The sequence below is a fragment of the Balaenoptera acutorostrata genome, chromosome 6 (assembly GCF_949987535.1).
Source record: "Balaenoptera acutorostrata chromosome 6, mBalAcu1.1, whole genome shotgun sequence".
NCBI classification, from domain to species: domain Eukaryota; kingdom Metazoa; phylum Chordata; class Mammalia; order Artiodactyla; family Balaenopteridae; genus Balaenoptera; species Balaenoptera acutorostrata.
In genome coordinates, this window is record NC_080069.1 from 88,418,599 (window position 1) to 88,439,956 (window position 21,358).

The window sequence follows — 21,358 nt, forward strand, 5'->3', positions numbered from 1 at the left end:
GGCGAGGGCGGTTCCCCAGAATGCCCGCCCTCAGGGGGTGAGGGGGCGGCAGGCACGTACCCTCTATTTGCATAGCGCCCGGGACGTGGCGCGCACCGACGCCGCTTCCGCGTCGGGGGAAACTCCAAGTCCCGGAATGCCTCTCGGGTAGGTGCGTCACTTGTGTTGTGTTGGAAGTTGCGGGGATTCGAGTCTGGGATGCGGGTCCGTTTTCAGAGACCCTGCTAGCAGCTAGGAGGAAAACCCCGCTGAGGAGCCTATAGGTGGGGTCGACTGACGGTCCGGGTCGCGCATAGGGTTGGGGATTGGGGCCGGGTGGAGGGGTGAACTCCTGCGTTTCTGCACATCTTTTCCGTAGACGTCTCATATGGAGCTGGCGTTGGACCCGGGTGACCATGACCTGCTGGGCTTCTTGCTAGAGGAAAGCGGAGGTTTGGGGGCGGCGCCCGATGAGGCCTTGGAGGCTCCGCTGGGTTGGGAGCTGCCACTTTTTGAGGTGGGTAGGGGTCTGAGTCGGGGAGGCCCGGGGCCGGTTGTGGGGTGTGTCCCTGAGGCAGTGGGTGGTGATAGGTTAAAGCCTGTTAATCTGAACCCTGTGCAGGCTCTGAGCAATTGGGACGTAGAGGATTTCCTGAGCTGCCTGCCGAGTCCCCCAGCATCGTTGAACGTTTTCAGCAACTCTAACCCCTGTCTTGTCCACCATGATCACACCTATTCTCTCTCACAGGAGCATGTCTCCATAGATCTAGGTAAGTCTGAAATAAGTGAAGTTTTGGGGGAGGAGGGGACTCACGGGCCTGGCTATTCATACTTTCCCTTTTGCAGATAATGAGAGATATGGAGAAGAGGGGGCTCAGATGACTCCATTGCATGTGCAGGAGCCGGCAGAGCAGGTACTTGACTTGATTTACAAGAGGATTATTCCCGCATTGCACGCATTGGGGCCGGATTCCCCATTCCTTTCTGACATCCCTTTGCAACTCTGCTGCCCATCTCTCAGAAACCCCAGGAGACTGCTAGGCTAATACTGACTGAGGAGGAGAAGAGGCTCTTGGAGAAGGAGGGGCTTACCCTGCCTGGGACGCTTCCTCTCACTAAGGTAAGACTCCCATTGGAGGAGGGTTGTGAGTCCCAAGTAGGCCAGTTCTGTTAATTTTATATCAGTAACTTGAAAAAGAGCTGAGGTGAGAGATTAGCACATTTGTTGTTACTAGGAAGCTGGAGCATGTAGTTAGTGTGCTGGGTGCAAGGGCAGATGGTGGTTTTGTAGGGCTTGTACAAATTTTGGTGTTCTTTTTAAGTAAGAATTCAAAATTATCAGGGTAATATTAGTAAAGGAATTTGGAAAGTACTGTGCAAGCATGGGGCCCTGACACTTATATTTCACTGGTTTCGCGCTAATCTACCTGTAGCTGAATAGTAGAATTAAGTATTAGGGTTCATCAAGGCTGGATTGAGTAGTATAACAAGAATAAGTGTAAAATCCCGATTTTCAAGCAGTGAGTGGCGGCTTCACATGCACAGCATTGTGATACTGTGATGAAATCAATGTTCATTAACAGAAAGGTTAAAAGAATTTTAAGTTCTTAAAAGTACAAATTGAGGGAATTCCCTGGCAGTCCAGTGGTTAGGACTCTGTGCTTTCACTGCCGAGGGCCAGGGTTCAATCCCTGGTTGGGGAACTAAGATTCCACAAGCTGCGAAAAAAAAAAGTACAGGTTGAGTCAATAGTGTGATATGGCTACTAAGAAAGTGAATGGGGTTTGGAAGCTGTATTGTCAGTTATCTAACAGCGTTGCTGCTAGAAGGGCAGTAACCATCTTGCTCTCCTTTTTACTGGCCAGAAAGCATCTTAGTGTCCAGTTTTGAGCCCAGATCTTTGACAGATATTAAGAGGATGCAGTCCATCCTGAGAAGAGTAGATAAGATGATGAGTTTTTTGTCCAGTCTTTTTTAAACTCTGAAGAAATGTCAAGTGCTTTGAAATAGCTAAAGACCTTTGTTCTATTACGGCCCCAGAGATCAGGTGCTAGGTAAGTCCAATAGGTAGAAATAATAGAGGCAGATGTTGGCTCACGATAAGGAAGTTTTTTTTTTAGTTAATAAAATTGTTACAGTGGTTTGGCTTGTGAGGGCATTAACAACTGGTCCTCGGAGGCACTCAGACAGAAGCAGAGTGCCTGTTGGTCAGGGAAGCTGTAGAAGGAATTTCCGCATTGGGAAGATCGAATTCAGTTGCCTTCTAACTCTTTGATCTAATGTTCCTCGGATGATACCCCTTTTCCTGTCTTCTCTCAGATGGAGGAACAAGTTCTGAAACGAGTGCGGAGGAAGATTCGAAACAAAAAGTCTGCTCAGGAGAGCCGCAGGAAGAAGAAGGTGTATGTGGGGCGTTTAGAGAGCAGGTATAAAAGGGAGCGGGACTCGGGGGTGGGGAGAACAGAGGTAATTGGAAGTGTTAGGTTTTTGAAGGGAGGATACAGGCCATGCCCCCACGTCCCTGTTATTCCTCCAGGGTCCTGAAATACACAGCCCAGAATCTGGAGCTACAGAACAAAGTACAGCTCCTGGAGGAAGAGAATCTGTAAGCAGCTCTTCGACATCAGTCCTTTCTCATCCCTCCCATTTAATACTGTCTCAGTCTTTCTCCTGCTCCACACTTGATTTCTAACTAGGCAGCTCCCACGTGTAAGGTCTGGTGCTTGGCCTTTAGTGGGTCTCTGATTCTAAGAAGCTCATAGTAGCGGGGAATAAATTTACAAGTAACTATGGATAAGTATCAAGAAGGAGAAAGGAGGGAATAAGAAAGATCTCATGTGGTGGATGGCATTTGATAGCAGATAGGATTCTGGGGTGGAGGTGTGGGGAGCATTCTAGGCAGAGAGAACACAGCATAGTCCAGTCTGGCTGGAACCCTAACACGGGTGAGTTGGGCTGGAAGGTAGAGAACGTATAATCCCTGGTGAGGATTGTGTGCAGAGCTGATCAGGCAGTGTAGAACCACTGAAGGGGTTTGCAAAAGGAGTTTAAATCCGGGCAGAGACGTGTATGTTTGTTTTAGTGAGGTCAGGCATTTTGTGCAGAGAGAGGAAGAGATCACTTGCAAAAATAGGTCCAAAAGTAAGAGAGGATCCAGTGCACAGATGGAGGGGATGAACTTAACAGGAGGGTTTTGTTGTATGTCAGGGTGCCAGGCCAGGGGCTGCTGTCTGTCCCCTCTCTTCCTCTAGGTCCCTTTTGGATCAGTTGAGGAGACTCCAGGCCATCATGATTCAGACAGCAAACAAAGCCAGCAGCGGCAGCACCTGTGTCTTGGTGAGGATGGTGATGGAAGGAGAGATTCTCTTCTCAGGTGGCAGGGGTAGGGGTGCAATGCAAAGCCCTCCTTCATCTCTTTTCTCCTGTGTTCTAGGTCCTGCTGTTCTCTTTCTGTCTCCTTTTCGTACCTGTGATGTACTCGTCGGACACAAGGGGGAGCCTGCCAGCTGAGCATGGAGGTGAGAGCCTTGAGGATACCATTAAGGAAGGACTAGGGGAGAAGCCCGGCCTGCCCTGAACAGCATTTGTCTCCTCAGTGTTGTCCCGCCAGCTTCGTGCCCTCCCCAGCGAGGACCCTCCCCAGCTGGAGCTGCCTGCCCTGCAGTCAGAGGTACCAAAGGACAGCTTGGACCATGAGCTCCAGGCTCCTAGCAATTCTTGCTGCCTCTTCTATCACATGCCTCAAGCTCCTAGCGCACAGCCTCCCCTGAAGTTGCCACAACCTGACAGTTTCTCAACGTCCTCCTGCCCAGGTCCCATCTCTCCCCTGCATGCAAATCTCACAAGTGAGGGAGGATGGCTCTCTACCCACAGCTCCACATCTGTTATCTTGCTGGGCAGATATTCAGGCTAGGTGTGAGGATGTGGGGGCCTCAGTCATGGTCTGCTGCCCCCAGTCTGTGTTCAGAGGAAAAGGGGCGGGAGGAGGCTCGCCTCAGGTCCTGGTGCCCTGTCAGGAAGCCTGAGGACTCAAACACACCACACTTACTGGCTTTCTGGGTCTTTTATTTGTACCCAAGTATGTCTGTCACCCCATGAATGGGCCTGGGGGAATCAACTGACCTCCTTGAACACTTCATGCAGTGAGGGGGTAGGGTGAAGAAAGAAATAAATAAGTGATTCTGATGCATGGGTCACCCTCAATCCCTCTTTACTGGCGCAGTTGGGTGGGGAGAAGGGAGGGCATGATTGTCCTGGTGGCTCAGGGCTGCAGGAGAGTGGGGGCGGGTGTGGAGGAGGAGGAAGGGCCAGGCTGAAGGCTGGGCTGTTAGCGCCTCCTTCCACAGTTCACGAGGCGCACTCTGGGCTTGGGTTTGCCACGGCTTCCTTTGGTCCAAGTTTGGGCCTGGTGCTTAGTCCCGTGTCCTGTTTGGCGATTGGCCCAGGGGCCTTTTTATGCTGCTGCTGCTGCTGCTGCTGCAGGGCCAGCTGCATGGCCCAGATGCTCAGCGGCCGCATGTAGGCCAGCGAGCGGAACACCTGCTGCTGGCAGTACGCCTCCGGCGTCTGGAAGGCCAGGCCCAGGCGCTCCCACACAGTACGGTAGCAGCCTTCAGCTGTCCGGAAGCCCTCCCAAGTCAGGCCCTGTCGGGAGACATGGCAGTCATATAACTTGGCAACCCCTGAGTAGCTATTTCAGCTGGACAGACGGAGAGAATAGGGTCTGTGCCCTCAGGGAGTTCCCAGCCAGTGGGGGAGATAAACTTGACTCACAGGCAGGCCTGAAGGCAGGAGATAGAATGCATGCCAGGGAAAAGGGGGAGGCTCTCTGGATGGATAAGATGACATTGAATTAGGCTGTACAGAAGTTTGATGGCTGAGGAAGTTTGCTAGGCCAAGGTACAGATGGCAGAGAGATGGGGAAGGGAGTGAGTTACCTCTTGGATCATGGTGGCTGCCAGCCCGTAGACCACACCCACCCAGACTTCATCAGACTGGACACTGGATCTGTCAGGAACACCGTGGGGCTGCATTCCATTCACAGCCCCCATGGCCCCTCCTGCAAAGCCCTGGACATTGAACTCAAAGATAGTTTGGAGAGCACGGACCACATGTGGGGTAGGAAATACCTAGTGGGGCAAGGGAAGAAACACAGTCTCTTAAACTTGGTTCCCACCTCCAGGAAAAACCCTTACCTTTCTCTCCGGTTCCTCCTCCTAGTCTCTCACCTCACTGTCTCCTTCTCCTAGGCCACTGGCCCTCAGGAACCACTGGCCAGCACACTGGTCAGACATGATGCTATGGGACTGAGGCTGAGAGCTGCAGTCATAGTTGTAATAGCGGCCTGGAGGAGGGGAAGGACAAAGTAAGGCTCCTTGCCTCCCCAGAGCTTCCTTAAGATTCCTTAGGGTCCCCCAACTCACCATTCCACAGCAGTCTCTCATAGGCTTCTTGGCCCCGGCTAAGGATGGAAGAAAATTTATCCTGGACCTCCTGTGCCCCACACAGAGCAGCCATCTTGACCATCACAGCCACAGCTGCCAGCCACAGTCCTCCACAGTAAGCACTGATCAGAGACACATGTTCAGGGAATTAGCCTGGCAGCTCTAGCCACTCCCATGTACAAATAATAGGCAGTCACTCTTCCTTAAGCCCACAATCTCTTGATGCCCAGTTCCCCACTTCAGGCCCCTGGAAATCCCTACCCCCCAACCTGGGGCCTGTGGTGACCCATCCATCATAGGTTTGGTCTGCATAGCCTCCATTCTCAATGAGTCCATCTTGGTCCTTGTCAAACTTCATTTCAGACTCCATCACGGCCTAGAGAGGGACCAAGATACTGAAGACCTAGATGCTAAGAAAAGACAACAGTAGCCAGCTGGGCTCTCCCCAAACACCAGGCAGCATGCCCCTGGCATGACCACTGCACATGCATCCCTTACCAGACACACAGGCCACATGTCCCTCAGGAAGCAGTGGTCACCCGTCAGGTAATAGTCCCGATAAACCTGCAGCACAAACTTCAGGTTCAGGTCCTTCCAGTCCGCAGTATCATGGACCACATATGCATTGACCCGGAGCCATGGCTCATCATCTGGGGAGGGGAGAAAACCTGGTTCATCTGCACTGCAGGGTAGGGTAGAGGGTGCAAAAATTGAGGAAGAGAAGCTCACTTGTGGTGGAGGGACTTTTACCTGGATCCCCAACATCATGAGGCACGACGTTCCTCCTTTTCACAGGTGCTATTATCCCACTCATCAGGTACTGTTGCTGTGCCAGGTCCTCCCTGAGAGTGGCCAGAGCTGGGGGAGCAGATACACAAGCGGGGGCGGCGGGGCAGGGAATGGGTAGGCTTGGGGTAGGGCATAGAACTGTGTGTGTGTGATTCCAGAGGGGAACCAATAAGCAGGATCCACATTATGTTTGGGTGGAAGAGACAGTGTGAGGGACCACAAAGGTTCAGGGGCATGGGGAGCTAAGAGGGCAGAAGAGGCACAAAAGGGACCCTCACCCATGTCATACTGCAGGCTGAGCTCGAGTTTGGGCCAGAGCATGACGAGGGCAAAGGAAGCGTAAAAGTGGACATCATATGTGTTGTACATGCGATATTCCTGGCCTGGAGGAATGAGGGAGACACACTGTTGCCAGGATTCCTGCTGCTCCTTCATATTGCCCTGCCTAGCTGCTCCTCTAGCATTGGGGGTGGGGCACCGTCACACTCCATACCTGGCACTTACCCCTCATCCCAACCAGCACCCTGGGATAGGCAAAACCCATCATCCCACCTGGGGGCAGGGCACCAACTGGCCTCATGGATATGGCCTGCCATACTGCGCGCACCAGCAGCCCATACCTTCAAGGTAGCCGAATCGACCATACTCTCGTAGGAGGGGGCGGAGCTGACACATGCTCTCCACCGGCTCCTCTCGTAGGCAGTCCTCAGGAACTTCCAGCCATACTGTGCCCCCATCAGCCAGGAAGTATAGTTCATTGAACAGCGCAGATTTGTACCAGGCAGGCAAGGATCTGGGGAGTCAGGAGGAGGGAATGGTCTAATGAGTGTGGACCTCCCAGGAAAGGACGGATTCTGGGGTTCAGCAGAGTAGGGGTCCCAAGTGAATCCCAGCCCAACTCTGCTGACTTTGGTGGGTGGAGACTGAATCAAGGAGTCCCAGTTGAGGTGTGAGTGCCTGGGAGAAAGGCAAGAGATGGGCCCCATTGGCACCTGTCATCCAATACCGGGCTCTGCCAAGCCGAGATCCTCTCTTCCCAGTCTGCATATCGGCACAGTGCATAGTGGCTAAGGGTGGGTGCTGCGTCACCATCTGGGCCAAAGAACCTTGTGTACCGCCTGCGGTGGAGAGAAAGGGGAGGGATGAGGATGTGGGCTCCAGCTCAGAGCCCCAGCACCATGGACCCTGTGCTCTCTCATTCCCATCACCTGTAGTAGACCTGGCCCTTTGCTCCAAACATGATTCTGGGCATGTCCCAAGCCAGTGAGAACTCCAAGCGGCGCTGGCCTCGAGGTGGCAGCTTGCCCATAACACACACAGCCCCAGCGATGCCTACTCCTTTCTGCGAGGGGAGGCTTTGGCCTGAGAGAAGCGCAAGATGAATCAGCACAGGCACCCCCTTCAGCCGCAGGGGTCCCTAACATGGGAATAAGGCCTGCTTATTACCAGGCCTCCCACCCCTACTCCCAAGACAGGGACAACCTCTCTTCCCACCACTTCCCTGTCAGAACCCCCATCACCAGCAAGGGAGTCCAGCTGTCCATCGTGAAGTAGATCCTGCCACACCTGCTGCCCAGCGCTGTCAGGGTCAAAGGCTGTGAGGTGGGTTACCATGGTATCTGCCTGTTAAAGGGCCAAAGACTCTGTGAGGAGAAACTCCACAGGTATGCCAGCTCTTGACTAACTCTCCTGAATATATTCCCGCCTCCAAGTTCCAGAGGCTAGGGTGGTGAGGGTGGGACTCAGGAGTTGAGGAAGTGAAGAGACCATGGTGGCATGGGGGGTGGGCTCGGGCCAGGCTGAGAGTAGGGGTTCAGAGGCCATGGTATGGGGCAGGCTCCTCCATACCGTGAGTCGTGCAGCCACAGCCATCGTGTAGGGATTTGGAGGGGTTGGATGATGCAGAAGCAGCCCCTGTACAGTCTCCCCATCACGCTCCAGACAGAAGGGCTCATTCCACAACCCCCCTGGGGCATCGTCTTCACCCCCCAGTCCATTCCGCATGGAGAACATGATGGACACATCCAGGGCTTCATCCCCTTCATTTTCCACATCCCACACAAAGACTCCTACAGGCAGGCTGCTGTCCTGGGAGCAGAAGATCAGACTCAGATGGTCCCAGCGTATCCCTTCTGGCCCCACTCCCCAGGATCAGTCCTTGGCACCGAGGATCTGACTCAAATACCCAGCAATATACTCTGTCTTCCACTTGCATCTCCCCAGATTGCCTGGCAGGCTGTCTGCCAGGAGACAGAAGACCAATTGGGCGGTGGTCCTGGGAAACCAGCATGATGTTCACTCTCCACCCCCTCTTGCATAGGTCATGGAACTTCCAGGAGAGACAGATCCTGGGGAAGGGAGAGCAATGGAGGAAACACAGAAGGGGAGCCTCACCTGGTAGTCATGGGGCAAGATGGGTGTGATCTGGCGGCAGGTGAGGGTGACATTTTGGCCAGGAAGCTGATAGACAGTCCAGGCTCGGGGATAGAGGGCGTGGTAGAATGCAAAGTACCCACACAGGCCCCAGTTCCAGCTGTGCAGGACACTCGGGCGCTCCACAGACAGGACTTGCTGGTACACAGTCTGCCCTTTCCGGCGCAAACACACTGTGAACTAAACCAAGAAGGTACATGGGCTGGAACGGGGTAACCCACAGGTACCTCAAACAAGTCTCCCTCTCCTCAGAGTAGCTCCTGCCCTGCCAGAGCCCGCAGTGGCGACCAACACACCGCAGCCTCACTCATCCCCCAGGCCTTCCCCCCAGGCTCGGGGTAACCACCGAGTCGTGCCTCCCCCATCTAGCTCCCTTCTCACTACTGCGGTCTTAGTGCCCTAAGCCAGGCCCTCACCATCTCTGCTTTTACCCTCTGCCTCTTCTCATTTGGATTTCAGACTGATCTTTCTTACAGAGAAATCAAGATATGTTAGTCTGTGTTTACAATGTTTCAGTGACTCCCCGTGGCCCTCAGGCTAAAATCTACCTGGCTTTCAAGACCCTTCTTGATGTGGCCTCTCCCCGCCCATCAGACTCATTACCTGTTCGAGCCCTTATATTCTGCTCATATCAAATACTGTTCCTTGAGAACACTACATTTCCTCCTCCACGCTTTTGCTCATGTTCATTCTCCATTTGGTAAAACCCCTCATCCTTCAAGGCCTAGGACAAATGCCCTCTCCTCTCCTCAAGCAGTGAGTCATTCTCCTGCGTGTCCCCCTACCCCTCTAGTCTAGCATGTTATAATGTGCTCACATTCTGACTCCCTGACTCCCCTGGAAGGGAGGGCTATGAGGGATTAATATCTCTTCCTTGGTTCAAAGTATGCCTCATATCTTTAATGTTTATATGCCTGTTATCTATAATGTATATATCAAATAATTTTTTTATGTTGTTGGAATAGTAGGTAATGGTTAAGACCACGGGCTTTTAACCGCAGAGAAAACTGATTCTGAATCCCTGTGCTTCCATTTACCAACCATGTGACCTTGGGCACGCTACTAAATCTCTTTGAATCTTAGTTTCCTCGTGTGTAAAATGGGCCTAATAATGGTACTTCCCTTGTAGGACTGTCTTTAAATATTAAATATTATACGAAAGAGTCACAAGGTTGGAAGACATTCCCCCGGGATACCTCAGGGATGAGCCACAGAGGACCCTTGGGGCATTGGGCAAGGCTGGTAAACCTGAACTAGGAAGGGCACTATCAGTAACAGGACTCAAGGTCTGCTAGTCATTTCTCCTTTGAAGGTAAGCTGAAAGCTGGAGGCTTCCCTCAGACAGGAAATAGGAACTTGGTGGACAACTCAACATGGGAGGGCACTAGAGAGAGATGATGAAAGGTAGACCACATGCCTCTGGCAATCAAAGGCCTTCATCACTCCTTGATGAAGGAACACAGGGAAAAGAAATGAAGCTTCAGAAAAGGGAAGAAGTCTGGAGACCTATGCCTGGGAGAGGGGCTTCCCAGGCCCCCAGCCAGAGAGACCTCCAGAGGAGTGACCACCAGCAGAGAAGCTGGCCTCTGGCTGAAGCCTGGCAAATCAGGGCGAGCAGTGGGCGCTCTGTGCATCCTGTCTTCCTGTGCATTTATAGACTGCTGGTTTGTTTTCCCTTCTGATCTTTCAACCAGGTTAAGTGATCCTGGAATTCTCTGACTCTCTGTGGCTGGGTTCTGGCTCAGCTAGTGGAACTGGGGCAGCGAAGTAGGTAGGAGGCATTTGCTAGAAAAATGAAGGGCACAGGGGTACCTTTTTTCTTTCAGGGAACGTGTGCTCTGAGTGTCTCGTTCCTATAGTACATCCTAGCACAGGGCTGGGCACACGGAAAGCATCCTGAAAGTACTTACTGGACTGAATCATGTACATCTCTAATTGCCACATTCTACACTAGCGAAGAGACCCTTCCTGGCCTGGGAAGTACTGCCTGGACCTCTCCTCCACCTCCTGGCTCTTACTTGATCAGCAATGACTGTTTGGTGCTGGTACATTCCAGGATTAAGCTGCCAACGACAGAACTGGCCTCTCCAGCCTCGGGTGATAGTGCCTCCCCCAATGCCACCCAAGGGACAACCTAGAGAAAGAATCAGGATGGTTAGTGGGGCATGGGAGAGGAAACCGAGCCCATTTCTCACTTTCTAGACTATAAAGATGGGTTCCTCTAAACACCATGGGGATATCAAATCGACACATTGTACATTTTAAACTTACATAATGTAATGTTATATGTCAGTTATATCTCAATAAAGCTGGGGAAAAAACCCTAGGGGATGGGTCAGTGCAACTTAAATAAGCTGAAAGCCTCTTTGCCTAGCTCTGCAGTAGGCCTGGACGCTGGGCCCTCTCTGACTGGGGGGAGCTGGACTGAGGCTCACCATAGATCTGTCTCAGGGGCACAGAGTTGATGAGGTCGATGAAAGGTGTCTTCTTCTCCACCTGGGTCTTCCGGTACCACCACTGCAAGTACCTAAGGAGCAAGGGGCAGTGTGAGTGGAGGGGCGGCGGGCAGCAGTCACTGGCCTCTCTTTGGACACCCAGCTGTGACTTCCCATTAAATGTCCCGAGGACCCATTGCCTTCACTTCCAAACCTCTCCTACTCTCAACATCTCTACAATTCAAGGTCCTCTCATCTTCCCAGTCACCCCAGGTCACAGTATGAGACTGTCTTTGTTTCTCCTCTCTACTCTCCTTAGAAGGAGCTTTCTGATCTTTCCACACCACTAACTCCACCACCACTGTTTAATTTACTCCAGGAACTTTCGTCTGAGGTGCTGAAAGGGCCAGTTATGGTTTCCTGATTTATAATCACTCCCACCCCACATACAGGCATAGGCTGCTGTGATAACTTTCTTCTTTTTAAAATGATGATTTTTCTTCCTGATTATGAAAGGTGAAAATCTGGAGAATGCACTAGGTGGAAGGTGAAAAAAATCCCACCCATATACAACCAGTGTTTACATTTTGGGGCATTTCCTTTTAAGTCTTTTTCTCTTTTTTTTTCTTTTTCTTTTAAGTTCAGCATTTAAACTGTAAGCTTTCTAATTTTGCTCTCTCATAATATCCGAGTAAAGCCTTCTAAAAACCCCAACATTTTCCTGGTCTTATCACAGCTCTGTATCCAATAGGCAAATGATTCTGTTTGGGATTCAAGGCTTTGACATCTCTCTCAGTCTATTTTCTAATCTTCCTTCGTACAAATTCCCATTCAGAGTGGGTCCTCGTTAAGCAACCCCTGCCCTGCCAAACTCTCTCCCAAGTCCACTCTTCTCCCTCACCAGCTAGTTTATACACATTGTTCAAGCACACCACTTGTAACCATGTAATTGGGTAGCCCTGCTGAGGCTTAGTTTCCTCATCTACAAAATGGGGATACCTCTTGCCCTTCCTACGTCAAGGAATGGTTGGAAGGGTAAATGGCACAGTAGGTAGGAAAGCCACAAAGTGGAATATCCATGCATGCACTGTCTCAACTCCCAATCAGACACTGTCCTGTTATTTTAGTGTTCCTCATGTGAGTCTGACATACTTTTAAGTTTCTTGGGGAAAGGGACAGTGACAGACTAGTTGATTATTACCCACAGCTTCAAGCACAGGGCAGGGCACATGGTCTGCATTCAGTAACTATTTGCTGAATTTACAAAGAACGTATGTACAGACAATGGGGCATAAGAGAAATGAACAGGGACAGGAGCAAGGGGAGGGAAAATCTGACTAAAGAACAGGGAGGGTACATTCTGGGGGTGAGAGGAGAGGGAGGGAAGACGAAGGATGGGATGATGGGAAGGCAGATCTTCTTTGCCAGCTTAGAGGAAACTGGACTTTGAAACTAGAGGCCACGAAGGATTGGTGAAGGGAGGGAGGGCACAGCGCGGATTAGGGCAGTGAGGGAGAAATGCAAGATATGAAGATAGGCAGAACAAAGGAGTATCAGGCGCAGAACAAGCACTCAATACATATTTACTGAATGAATGGATTCTGGCTGAAAGGGAGAGCAACCAAAATTGAGTTCTTACCGCTCTAAGGCCAAGAGAACTCTGTCTTGCTGGAGCTCCTGACCACAGTACCTACCCCCAGTTCAGCTCCCTCTCAGAGCCCACCTTTCTCTCACTCAACTTAGCTGCTGGCCATTCCTGACCTATTTGGCCTTTTCCATTATTTCAGCCCCCACTTAAGAATAATCATTCAGAATTCTTGTCTCACCCCTGCTTTCTCCTCAATGCAGGACCTCATCTCATTCCAAAACCCCTGTGTCAGTGATCCCCACCCTGTCCTGGGATGCAGAGCCAAGTCCAGGGAGCTGAGCACAGCTTCAGGCCTCTGTGATTTGGCTCATACTTAGGGACTGGGGGGCTAGGATGCCTACAGATGGGTTCTTGACCTCAATGTCCCCACCACATGCACCCCAATGTGCTGCTCTCAGTACCCCAGCCCTAGATCCTATTTTGACCCAAAGCCTTTTGGGGTCAAAACTAGGCTGGGTCAATTTCAGAAGCAGCCTGGAGGGATTATTTTTGTCTGGTACAGGCCACCCAGGGGAACTGGCAAAGGAGTCAGATACCCAGGCAGCGACAGGCCCTTCCCACTGCCTAGGGCTTGGGTTAGGTACATGGGCTCCCCACCCCAGCCCCAGAGCACTGACTGCAGAAGAGAAGGAGCCCCTATTTAAGAGGTTGCCAGGGCTGGGTTTCCCGAACTTTAAGCCTCCCTCCCCAGCTCTGTGTTTACTGTGTGGACTGACTCAGGATGACCTCTGGGTGATGCTTTCTGTTCTCACATCCACCTGTTCCTGTTAATAGGTCTTGGCCCTATCACTAGTCTTTGAACTCAGTGGGGATCTGGAGGGATCTGGAGGAGTTCTACAGCCCAGGATAAGCTCTTGGAGTGTCTGCCAGCCTTGTGTGGGGGGAGACCAGGAAATGCTCTGGAAGATTATTACTAAGCTCTGGGGACACCTAAGGCAGTGCCTCTCTGGTCAAAGGTCTTTGCTTTTTATATAACGGGCCGTCTATTCCGGAATAGAGTGAACAGCACCTCTTATCGCTCTCTCCTTATGGTTGAGAGCAGGAAGGCTCTCACCCTCTCCCTGGAGCCAAAGCTTGAGGAAAGAAGCTGATGGGTGTTGGGACTATTAAATGCTGTGCCTAAAAAAGGTTCAATGAATACTCCAGCTGCTCAGGAGAATCTGGGGCTAAGAATCCCGCCCCCTCCCCAGAAAACAACATTGTATCAGTACCACAGCTGCCAGAGTATCCCTTCCTACCTGTCACAAAGTATAGCTAATCCCAAAGAACAAACTCTGGAAGAGAGGGTGCATGTGAGAGGGAGCCCAAATGACTACAAGGCGCAAACGCTCCTGCTCTTTCTTGCTAAAAAGACAAGGTACTGGAAGGAAGGGGGTTGCAAAGAGATGTGACCTGGTCTCCCCCTCCAAAACCATGGGCTTAAGAATTATGTTGGGAATGGGGGCCACCTGACTAGGACAAGGTATCCACCTACTTTCTCACCCTTTCCTGCCTCTGCTGGAACAAAGTGAGGTATAAGGTAGTCTAGGCAATGGGATCTACTCACCTCAAGCCCATGCCCAAATGCTTCATTAGGTTGCTTAGTGAGACATTGTTGGCATTAAAGGGTTTCCTCTTCTCTGCAAACTCGTGAGCCAGGCAGATGCGCCAGCCAAAGGGAGGCACCTGGTACCCCTTGGCTTTACCCTCATAGGAAGCCATCAGCTGCCCAAAGTCCTGCGGATTGCTGTAGCCCTGCTCATTCTGGGGTTGACTGTCCTCAGGGTTCTGGCAGTCTGTAACCTGCACAGCCTCAGTGCCTCCAGTATTTTCAGGGCAATAAGCCTGTGGATCCCCTTTGGCACAGCTGGTCTGTTCCGAAGCTGGGACTCCGGTTCTCATATTCCCTGGATTCTGGGTCCCCACGACCTCGGTGGTCTCGGTTCCCGAGCTTTCTGGTACAAAGTATCTGGCCAGCCAAGCCCAGATGTGGGCGCGGGTTATTGTTAGGTGTTCTCTCGGAGGGCCGGCCTCTGGGGAAAGCTGAGGTGAGCTGGTGTCTCCGTGGAGCCGGGTAACTGTTGCTGCTGCTGCGGTGGCGGCGACAGCAATAAAGCCGCCACGGTCTCCCCCTCGGTCGTCTCTCTGGGTCCTGGGCGGGAAGGATCGGGCCTCGACGTCATTGGGCCGCGGTGATTAGCTGGCCCTGCCAAAGGGCGACTGGGCCCGCGGAGAGGGGAGGAGCCCCCGGGACCAGCCCGCCAGGCACCGCCCCCGGGGCCGGCCTGGGAGCTCGCGGAAGCCCCGGCCCAGTCCCTGGGCCGTGGCACCAGGCCCCCCAGGGGTGGGCGCCGGGTCCCGCCGGCCAGTGTCCGGGACGGCGCTCGCACCCGGGTGCTCAGCCCGTGAGAAGGTGACCCAGGGCGGCGGGACCACTCGAGCCCCTTCCGGCCCTGCCGGCCGGACGCTTCCGGCCGGAAGGGGCTCCGAGGGGGAAGAGGTGTGGGGGGCCGAGGGAAGTCCCGCCTCTGCTGCGGCTGCAGCCACGCACTAAGGTCCCGGCCCGGAGGGGCGGGCGACCGAGGGCCTCGGTGCACCGAGCCCCCAGTTTTGACCGTGCGAGGTGTCCGGGCTAGGGGCGCGAGATGCCGGGCGGCCGCGGCCCTGGGCTGGGACGTGGAACCTCGAGGGAAGGGGGCGGAGGCGGCCTGGGGGTCCCGGCGGGGTAGGGGGAATATTCGGCGCTGAGAGGGGCGGGGGGCTGGGATCCAGAGCGACTCCCTCTCCCTCCGCAGTGCCGAGTCAGCTGCCGCCATACCTCCCTTCCGCCTTACCGCATCCCAAATCTGGGCGCTTCCCTCTGACACCCTGGTGCTGAACGCCCATTCCCCGGGTCCTCACCCCCAAGCTCACCTGAGACACCCCTCCGGGCCGTGGTACTGACCTCTGATGCCCCTTGTTTCCTTCTAGATCCGATTCCGGAGCTGCCATGATTGAAGTGGTAGCAGAGCTGAGCAGAGGTCCTGTGTTTCTGGCAGGGGAGGCGCTGGAGTGTGTGGTGACCGTCACCAACCCCCTGCCCCCCACGGCCACTTCTGCATCCAGGTGGGGATGCTGGTACTGAAGAAGGTGGTCCTTCTGGAAGGAAGCCTGGTATCTATAGTGCTGAGCCAGAGCTCAGGTTGTCCTGTGACTACAGCACCACCTTCTTGCTCATTGTGCTCTCATTGTAGGAAAGGCTATTTAACAGAAGATGTGGGTGACATAGCCCTCCACTCTCCTTTCCTCTCTCCTCCCCCACTCCCCCTTTTATCCAGTATACTTTTCTTTGTTTAATGGTTTCTCTTTGGGGTTCTGGATTCTCTGATCCAGAGGACAGCCGCCTCACGGCTTTGGTCTTCTCAGTGTGGTAGGGAGTTTGGGGGAGCATTTGTGAGGTCAGGAACTGCCCTCTGATGTCCTCTTTTCCTCCTCCCACAGTGAGGCTCTGGCATGGGCCAGTGCCCAAATCCACTGCCAGTTCCATGCCAGTGAGAGTCGAGTAGCACTGCCTCCCCCTGACTCCAGTCAGCCAGATGTCCAGCCTGAGAGCCAGACTGTCTTTCTACCACACCGAGGTTAGTGATGGGGCATTTGCCTTTGGAGGGGGATGGAATCACTGTTACCCAAGGGTGAAACTGTCAGATTGTTCTGGTGGGTCATTATAGTCTCTGTCGCACTGGGGATGTGGGAGAGTGTAATTATTGCTTTGGCGGCGTAAAACTGTTCCTATCTCACGAGAAAAGAGGAGTGGCTTGGTTTGGGTTGCCCTTTGTTGGCAGTGCTTACTGCCCCCACTTGCTGTGCTAGCCTTCTCCAGTACTAGACAATGGGGTTATTAAGTTGCAGTCTTATCTTTTCTAGGTGAGAGGGGTCAGTGTATCCTTTCCACTCCACCAAAAATCCTATTCTGTGACCTGAGGCTAGACCCTGGAGAGTCGAAATCATGTGAGTGACTGCCCCCTGACCCCTCGATTGCCTTCTAAGGCTCCTGGAGGGAGGACCTCTCTGGCTGCTTCTGGCTGCCCTGACTACTACCTCCCAACCAGACTCCTACAGCGAAGTGCTGCCTATAGAGGGACCACCCTCCTTTCGGGGTCAGTCAGTCAAGTATGTCTACAAACTGACGATTGGCTGCCAGCGTGTCAACTCACCCATCACTTTACTCAGGGTCCCTCTGAGGGTTCTTGTGCTGACTGGTAAGTAAGGGTTCCTGGAGGGAAGGGCTGGAGAAGAGCCTCACCAAAGCAGAAATGATCCTTAGAGGGTTTATGAGAGGGGCTGGAGGGAAGCTTCCTGGTCTTAGTGAAGGTGTGAGGGGGTTGGGGAGAGAAGGTTCTGGAGCATAGGTGAGATGTGTACCTCAACCGTGGCACACCTTACCTACAGCCCTCTCAGATTGGAGTCTAAAACCCTAACCACTACTCTTCTCTCTGTTCTCTCCCACCACCTCTCCACTCATTTTCTCTCCAGGCCTTCAAGATGTCCGCTTTCCCCAGGAGGAGGCAGTAGCCCCATCCAGTCCATTCTTGGAAGAGGATGAATGTGGCAAGAAGGACTCATGGCTCGCTGAGCTGGCTGGGGAGCGCCTCATGGCTGCCACATCCTGCCGCAGCCTCCGTGAGAAGCCCTTCACAGTTGACGCACCCCATCCTCCCCTCATAGTATTCCTGTCTCAGAGACGGAGTCCCCTAACTGCCACATTCTCCTGAGGATCCAGTGATACCTCACCCCAGATTCTAAAGGAAAAGCCCCACCTTTTGGCCTCTGGCTTCCAGTCCTAGACGTTCCCCAGTGTGGACCCCAGGCTTACTGTGTCCCATTCTCCCCAGATCTGTACAACATCAGTGATGGCCGAGGAAAAGTTGGGACATTTGGCATCTTCAAATCTGTATACAGACTTGGCGAGGACGTGGTGGGGACCTTAAACTTAGGGGAAGGAACTGTAGCTTGTTTGCAGGTGAGAAAGGAGAGGACTTTGGGGGAACTGGGTCTGAAGGTCTAGGGTGGAAGAGAGGGCCTGCATAAAGAGGGGTGGCAGGTAGAAATGGGCAGTGAGGTCACCCAGGGTCCCTCTGGTAAAACAGCGTGAGGTTGGGCTGCCCTCCCACCCGGAGTCAGCGCATCCCAGCGCCTGCCAACGTGCACTTCTCTTCTTGCTCCCAGTTTTCAGTGAGCTTACAGACGGAGGAGCGTGTGCAGCCTGAGTACCAGCGGCGCCGCGGGGCAGGGGGTGCCCCCTCTGTGTCTCATGTCACTCATGCCCGGCACCAGGAGTCCTGCCTACATACAACCAGAACGAGCTTCTCCCTCCCCATCCCTCTCAGCTCCACACCAGGCTTCTGCACAGCCGTTGGTGAGACCCTGACTATTACCGGGGGTGGGGGGCACGGTAAGATGCTGCACTTAGGTAGCGTATAATGAATCCTGATTCCTAACAAACTCCCAGACATACTCACATCCAGCCTCTGACCCTCAACACTTTCTCAGACCTTCAACCTGTTTCCTGGGTGCACTGATCCCTAAATTCTTAACAGCTTTGCACATCTTCACTCCCCCTACCCACTGGGACCCTGTGATGCACTGATCTCTGACTCGCCATTGCATTTACTTCAAGCTACCAAGTCTTGACTGTCCCACACTTGGGTTATTAGGTAGTTGATGCTGTTGTCCTTACTGTCACGGTTCCAGTTTACACACTAGATTTCTTCAGCCAAACTCTCGATCCTAGCTCCCTGCCCCACACCTCCCCGCTCTTCCTGAATACAGGGGTGTTTTTTTTTTCTCATTTGCTAACCACATCCTGTCATTGGGTTTTACTTCTGGCTTCTAATGCTTCTACCTTTATCTTTTTTCCCACAGTATCCCTGAAGTGGCGTTTGCATTTTGAATTTGTAACATCCCGAGAACCAGGTTTGGTGCTTCTACCTCCCATGGAACAGCCCGAGCCTGTCACCTGGACAGGGCCTGAGCAAGTGCCCGTGGACACCTTCAGCTGGGACCTCCCCATCAAGGTGCTGCCTACAAGCCCTACCCTGGCCTCATATGCGGCCCCAGGCCCCAGCACCAGCACCATAACCATCTGAAACTGGCCCACGTGGCACTACTTTCTTCAGGATCCTGAGAACTCAGCACCTGGACTCTAGTAGGACCCATTTTTTCCACCTGGGGTCCAGTGGCACAGATAATGAGAGGCAGACTTTCGGCTGTAGCATTAATTTATTTATTCAGAATAAATCGGCAGCTGCTAGTGGTTTCCCTGGAAGTGGCAGCAGCAGTGGGCAGTCAGCAAAAGGGCGGTCAGTTGAGTTTAGCTGGAGTGGGGAGCAGGAGCCGCAGGAATAGGGGTGTTAGCTGAGCCCCACTCTGGGTCAGGCCCTCCCCCTTTGCAGGGCAGCCGAGGATCAGATTTTTGCACCAGGGAGAACTGGCACGTTCCTGCCTCCTGACGTACCTCACACCCAGCGGGGAAGTCGATAGGATGCTGGGACCTGGGGAACCAAAGGACGGGGAAGGAGTCAGGACAGTGAAGGTCCACCTTTATCCCTGCCTCGCATCCCCCCTCCCAGCATTCCTCCCATATCTTCCCCCAGTGCCCCTGTCCCCCCTAACCGAGCTCTTGCCTGCCATATATGGATTTTTTTCGTTTCATAGCAGGAATATTTTCCCTCCAGATCCACCCTAACTCCCCTTACTTTGTAGCCTGAAGCCTTCTCTCTCACATTTTTGTTGGTACCTTCAGGTTCGGCCAGCTTCATACTGCTACTTTGTTCATTCTCACACCACAGCAATCTAGTCATGCCCCGGCCATCTCTCAGTCACTCACATCAGAGCCATTCTCTCTGGCCCTCAGTGGTCACTCACGTGTCACAGCAGCCCACACCGACGGGATGCAGACAGGTGCAGTGGAAACAGTCCTTGCGGAGCCAAGACTCGCCCAGGGTGAAATATTTCCCTTCATGGTGGCAGGGCGCTAGGGAAGAGCAGGAAATGTTAGTGTGCTAGAGCAGAGGGAGTAAGTGCTGCCGCCCCCGCGTTTACCCTCTCCTGTTTCCCAGCTCGGGGGGTCTGGGTCTTCTGACAGGATCACCCCTGAGCCCCCTTCCTCCCAGTGCCCTCTGCTCCTGTCCTTCCTTAACGCCTCACCCAGCTTTACCTTGAGCTTGGAAGTAGCACTTGCTGTGGACTCCTGGGTGCTGGAGGAGCAGAGATATCACCAAGCAGGTGATCCCCCAGCCGCCCAGGGTCCCCTTAGCCTGTCCAGCCCAGAGCATCCATAAGGCCATTCCTGCAGTACGGCCTTTTCGGACCGTTCTTGGCTTCTGTTCAGGCTGCTCTGGTCTTGTCTCCTTGGCTTTTCTTTGTTTCTCTCCTCGAGTCTTAGTTTCTGTCTTTCTCCCCTGGGCTCCTGTCTCACACCATCTCCGTGCCCTCTCACAGGCTTGGGGATGTTTATAAAGTGAGGACCCTGGCCCCCTGCTGAGTAGAGCTGGAAAAGCTGTAACTCTGTTTCCTGAGGTGAGGGCATGAAAACAAGAGGTCTAGCTTTAACAAGCTGTGAGAGCTGATTCATGCCCCACACAGCTAGGGGGAGGGAGGTGGCCATGGAAGGGGCACTGGACTGGGCACTTCCCCAGCAAGGAGGTGGGAGGGGTGAGGGCCCCCAGGTGGTCTCCAGAACTCTTCCCTGGCCTGGAGAGGAAGCATTCCACCATCTCCTCCCGCCCTGTAACACACACACACACACACACACACACACACTCTCTCTCTCTCTCTCTCTCTCTCTCTCTCTCTCTCTCTCTCTCTCTCTCTCTCACTCACTCACTCACTCACACACTCCAGGGGTGTGTATGCTGGGATCCCTGCCTGGACCGGAGGGAGGCATTTCCTGGGGATGGCTAATCCTGTGCCCCAGCCAAACCGAGGAGATGCAGTAGGGTGCGACAGCCAGAGGCTCCAGGAGAGCGAACAGGCACCTGGAGTGGAGAATGTTTCTCTCAGACCCTAGGGCAGGGTCTCCTTGCAGTATCCTAGAGATATGGCTGCCCCTCAGAGGTTAGGGCTGGGGGGCTGGGGGGCAGGTGTCTCTTTTTTACAGGCATCCCAGAGATTATCCATTGTTCATCACCCCCAAACATACTGCAAATAAAGGTTCCCCCCATGTCTGGGGATGGTTCTTTCAAAGAAGAACGTCTCTAAATGCCCTAATGGTATGGGTCACTCCAGTTTCACAGAGATACCCCTCTTATCTCCTGTACATTATGGAATGAGAATTTCGGAACTTATCCTCTGACATCCTTTTTTGGGTCTCCTGCAGGTTCTGGAGAACCTAAAGATGGGTGATTAAGAGTATAGGTTATAGAGTCAGACTCTGGATTTAGATCCTGATTCTACTTAAGAGCTGTGTGACATTGGGCAAGTTAGTTCACCTCTCTAAACCTGTTTCCTTATCTATAAATTGGGATAGCAATATCAACTCATAGGGTTGTCAAGAGGATGAAATGAGATAATGCGTGTAATGCTCCTAGTACTGTCCCTGGCACATAGCCCTCCGAAAAGAGTAACTACTGTGGCTGGTGCTAGACGTTCCTTTCTTTGAATGATGGTGAGCA

At 53.1% G+C, this 21,358-nt stretch overlaps 4 protein-coding genes across 11 annotated transcripts; 2 read left to right on the forward strand and 2 right to left on the reverse strand.

The window, feature by feature from the left end:
• Positions 1–14: 14 nt before the first annotated feature.
• CREB3 (cAMP responsive element binding protein 3) lies at positions 15–4,164 on the forward strand. Of its 4 annotated transcripts, none has more exons than XM_007196979.3 (10): positions 15–147; positions 359–496; positions 602–749; positions 826–893; positions 1,001–1,099; positions 2,299–2,405; positions 2,516–2,584; positions 3,231–3,315; positions 3,413–3,497; positions 3,576–4,164. In XM_007196979.3, the coding sequence occupies exons 2-10, from the start codon at positions 368–370 to the stop codon at positions 3,890–3,892; spliced, it is 1,107 nt and encodes a 368-aa protein (XP_007197041.2). In that variant the 5' UTR covers positions 15–147; positions 359–367; the 3' UTR covers positions 3,893–4,164. The 4 variants fall into 4 exon arrangements, with proteins under 4 accessions (XP_007197041.2, XP_057404062.1, XP_007197042.2 ...); XM_007196980.3 differs by having other exon boundaries at positions 32–151; XM_007196978.2 differs by having other exon boundaries at positions 138–263.
• GBA2 (glucosylceramidase beta 2) lies at positions 4,028–14,899 on the reverse strand. 2 transcript variants are annotated; one of them, XM_007196976.3, is made up of 17 exons: positions 14,275–14,899; positions 11,081–11,172; positions 10,664–10,779; positions 8,607–8,825; positions 8,061–8,300; positions 7,733–7,835; positions 7,421–7,574; positions 7,205–7,330; positions 6,833–7,005; positions 6,491–6,595; positions 6,174–6,281; positions 5,922–6,073; positions 5,693–5,799; positions 5,403–5,545; positions 5,208–5,323; positions 4,917–5,108; positions 4,028–4,623 (listed from the first exon to the last, which is right to left on the reverse strand). In XM_007196976.3, exons 1-17 carry the CDS (start codon positions 14,607–14,609, stop codon positions 4,327–4,329), a joined length of 2,778 nt encoding a protein of 925 aa, XP_007197038.2. In that variant the 5' UTR covers positions 14,610–14,899; the 3' UTR covers positions 4,028–4,326. The 2 variants fall into 2 exon arrangements, with proteins under 2 accessions (XP_007197038.2, XP_007197039.2); XM_007196977.2 differs by having other exon boundaries at positions 8,061–8,295; positions 14,275–14,321.
• On the forward strand, positions 14,834–20,045 carry RGP1 (RGP1 homolog, RAB6A GEF complex partner 1). 4 transcript variants are annotated; one of them, XM_007196975.3, is made up of 9 exons: positions 14,834–15,120; positions 15,678–15,812; positions 16,188–16,324; positions 16,611–16,694; positions 16,796–16,945; positions 17,220–17,366; positions 17,579–17,706; positions 17,913–18,102; positions 18,609–20,045. In XM_007196975.3, exons 2-9 carry the CDS (start codon positions 15,697–15,699, stop codon positions 18,830–18,832), a joined length of 1,176 nt encoding a protein of 391 aa, XP_007197037.1. In that variant the 5' UTR covers positions 14,834–15,120; positions 15,678–15,696; the 3' UTR covers positions 18,833–20,045. The 4 variants fall into 4 exon arrangements, with proteins under 4 accessions (XP_007197037.1, XP_007197036.1, XP_007197035.1 ...); XM_007196974.3 differs by lacking the exon at positions 14,834–15,120 and adding an exon at positions 15,190–15,262; XM_007196973.3 differs by lacking the exon at positions 14,834–15,120 and adding an exon at positions 15,207–15,330.
• Positions 19,057–20,032, reverse strand: MSMP (microseminoprotein, prostate associated). The gene is made up of 3 exons (XM_007196972.3): positions 19,903–20,032; positions 19,611–19,719; positions 19,057–19,237 (listed from the first exon to the last, which is right to left on the reverse strand). Exons 1-3 carry the CDS (start codon positions 20,030–20,032, stop codon positions 19,057–19,059), a joined length of 420 nt encoding a protein of 139 aa, XP_007197034.1.
• Positions 20,046–21,358: the final 1,313 nt, after the last annotated feature.

Coding starts and splice junctions, on each gene's coding strand:
- GBA2 (XM_007196976.3), bottom strand. CDS start 14,609: ATGAGAACCGGAGTCCCAGCTTCGGAACAGACCAGCTGTGCCAAAGGG. Junction 6,282..6,490: donor CAGCCTGCAGTATGACATGG/GTGAGGGTCCCT, acceptor CTGCTCCCCCAG/CTCTGGCCACTCTCAGGGAG. Junction 6,074..6,173: donor TCATGATGTTGGGGATCCAG/GTAAAAGTCCCT, acceptor TCCCCTCCCCAG/ATGATGAGCCATGGCTCCGG.
- RGP1 (XM_057548078.1), top strand. CDS start 15,353: ATGCCGGGCGGCCGCGGCCCTGGGCTGGGACGTGGAACCTCGAGGGAA. Junction 15,813..16,187: donor ACGGCCACTTCTGCATCCAG/GTGGGGATGCTG, acceptor CTCCTCCCACAG/TGAGGCTCTGGCATGGGCCA. Junction 18,103..18,608: donor AGGCTTCTGCACAGCCGTTG/GTGAGACCCTGA, acceptor TTTTTCCCACAG/TATCCCTGAAGTGGCGTTTG.
- MSMP (XM_007196972.3), bottom strand. CDS start 20,032: ATGGCCTTATGGATGCTCTGGGCTGGACAGGCTAAGGGGACCCTGGGC. Junction 19,720..19,902: donor GTGCTACTTCCAAGCTCAAG/GTAAAGCTGGGT, acceptor GCTCTTCCCTAG/CGCCCTGCCACCATGAAGGG. Junction 19,238..19,610: donor GGTGTGGGCTGCTGTGACAC/GTGAGTGACCAC, acceptor TTGGTTCCCCAG/GTCCCAGCATCCTATCGACT.
- CREB3 (XM_007196979.3), top strand. CDS start 368: ATGGAGCTGGCGTTGGACCCGGGTGACCATGACCTGCTGGGCTTCTTG. Junction 750..825: donor GCATGTCTCCATAGATCTAG/GTAAGTCTGAAA, acceptor TCCCTTTTGCAG/ATAATGAGAGATATGGAGAA. Junction 894..1,000: donor TGCAGGAGCCGGCAGAGCAG/GTACTTGACTTG, acceptor CCCATCTCTCAG/AAACCCCAGGAGACTGCTAG.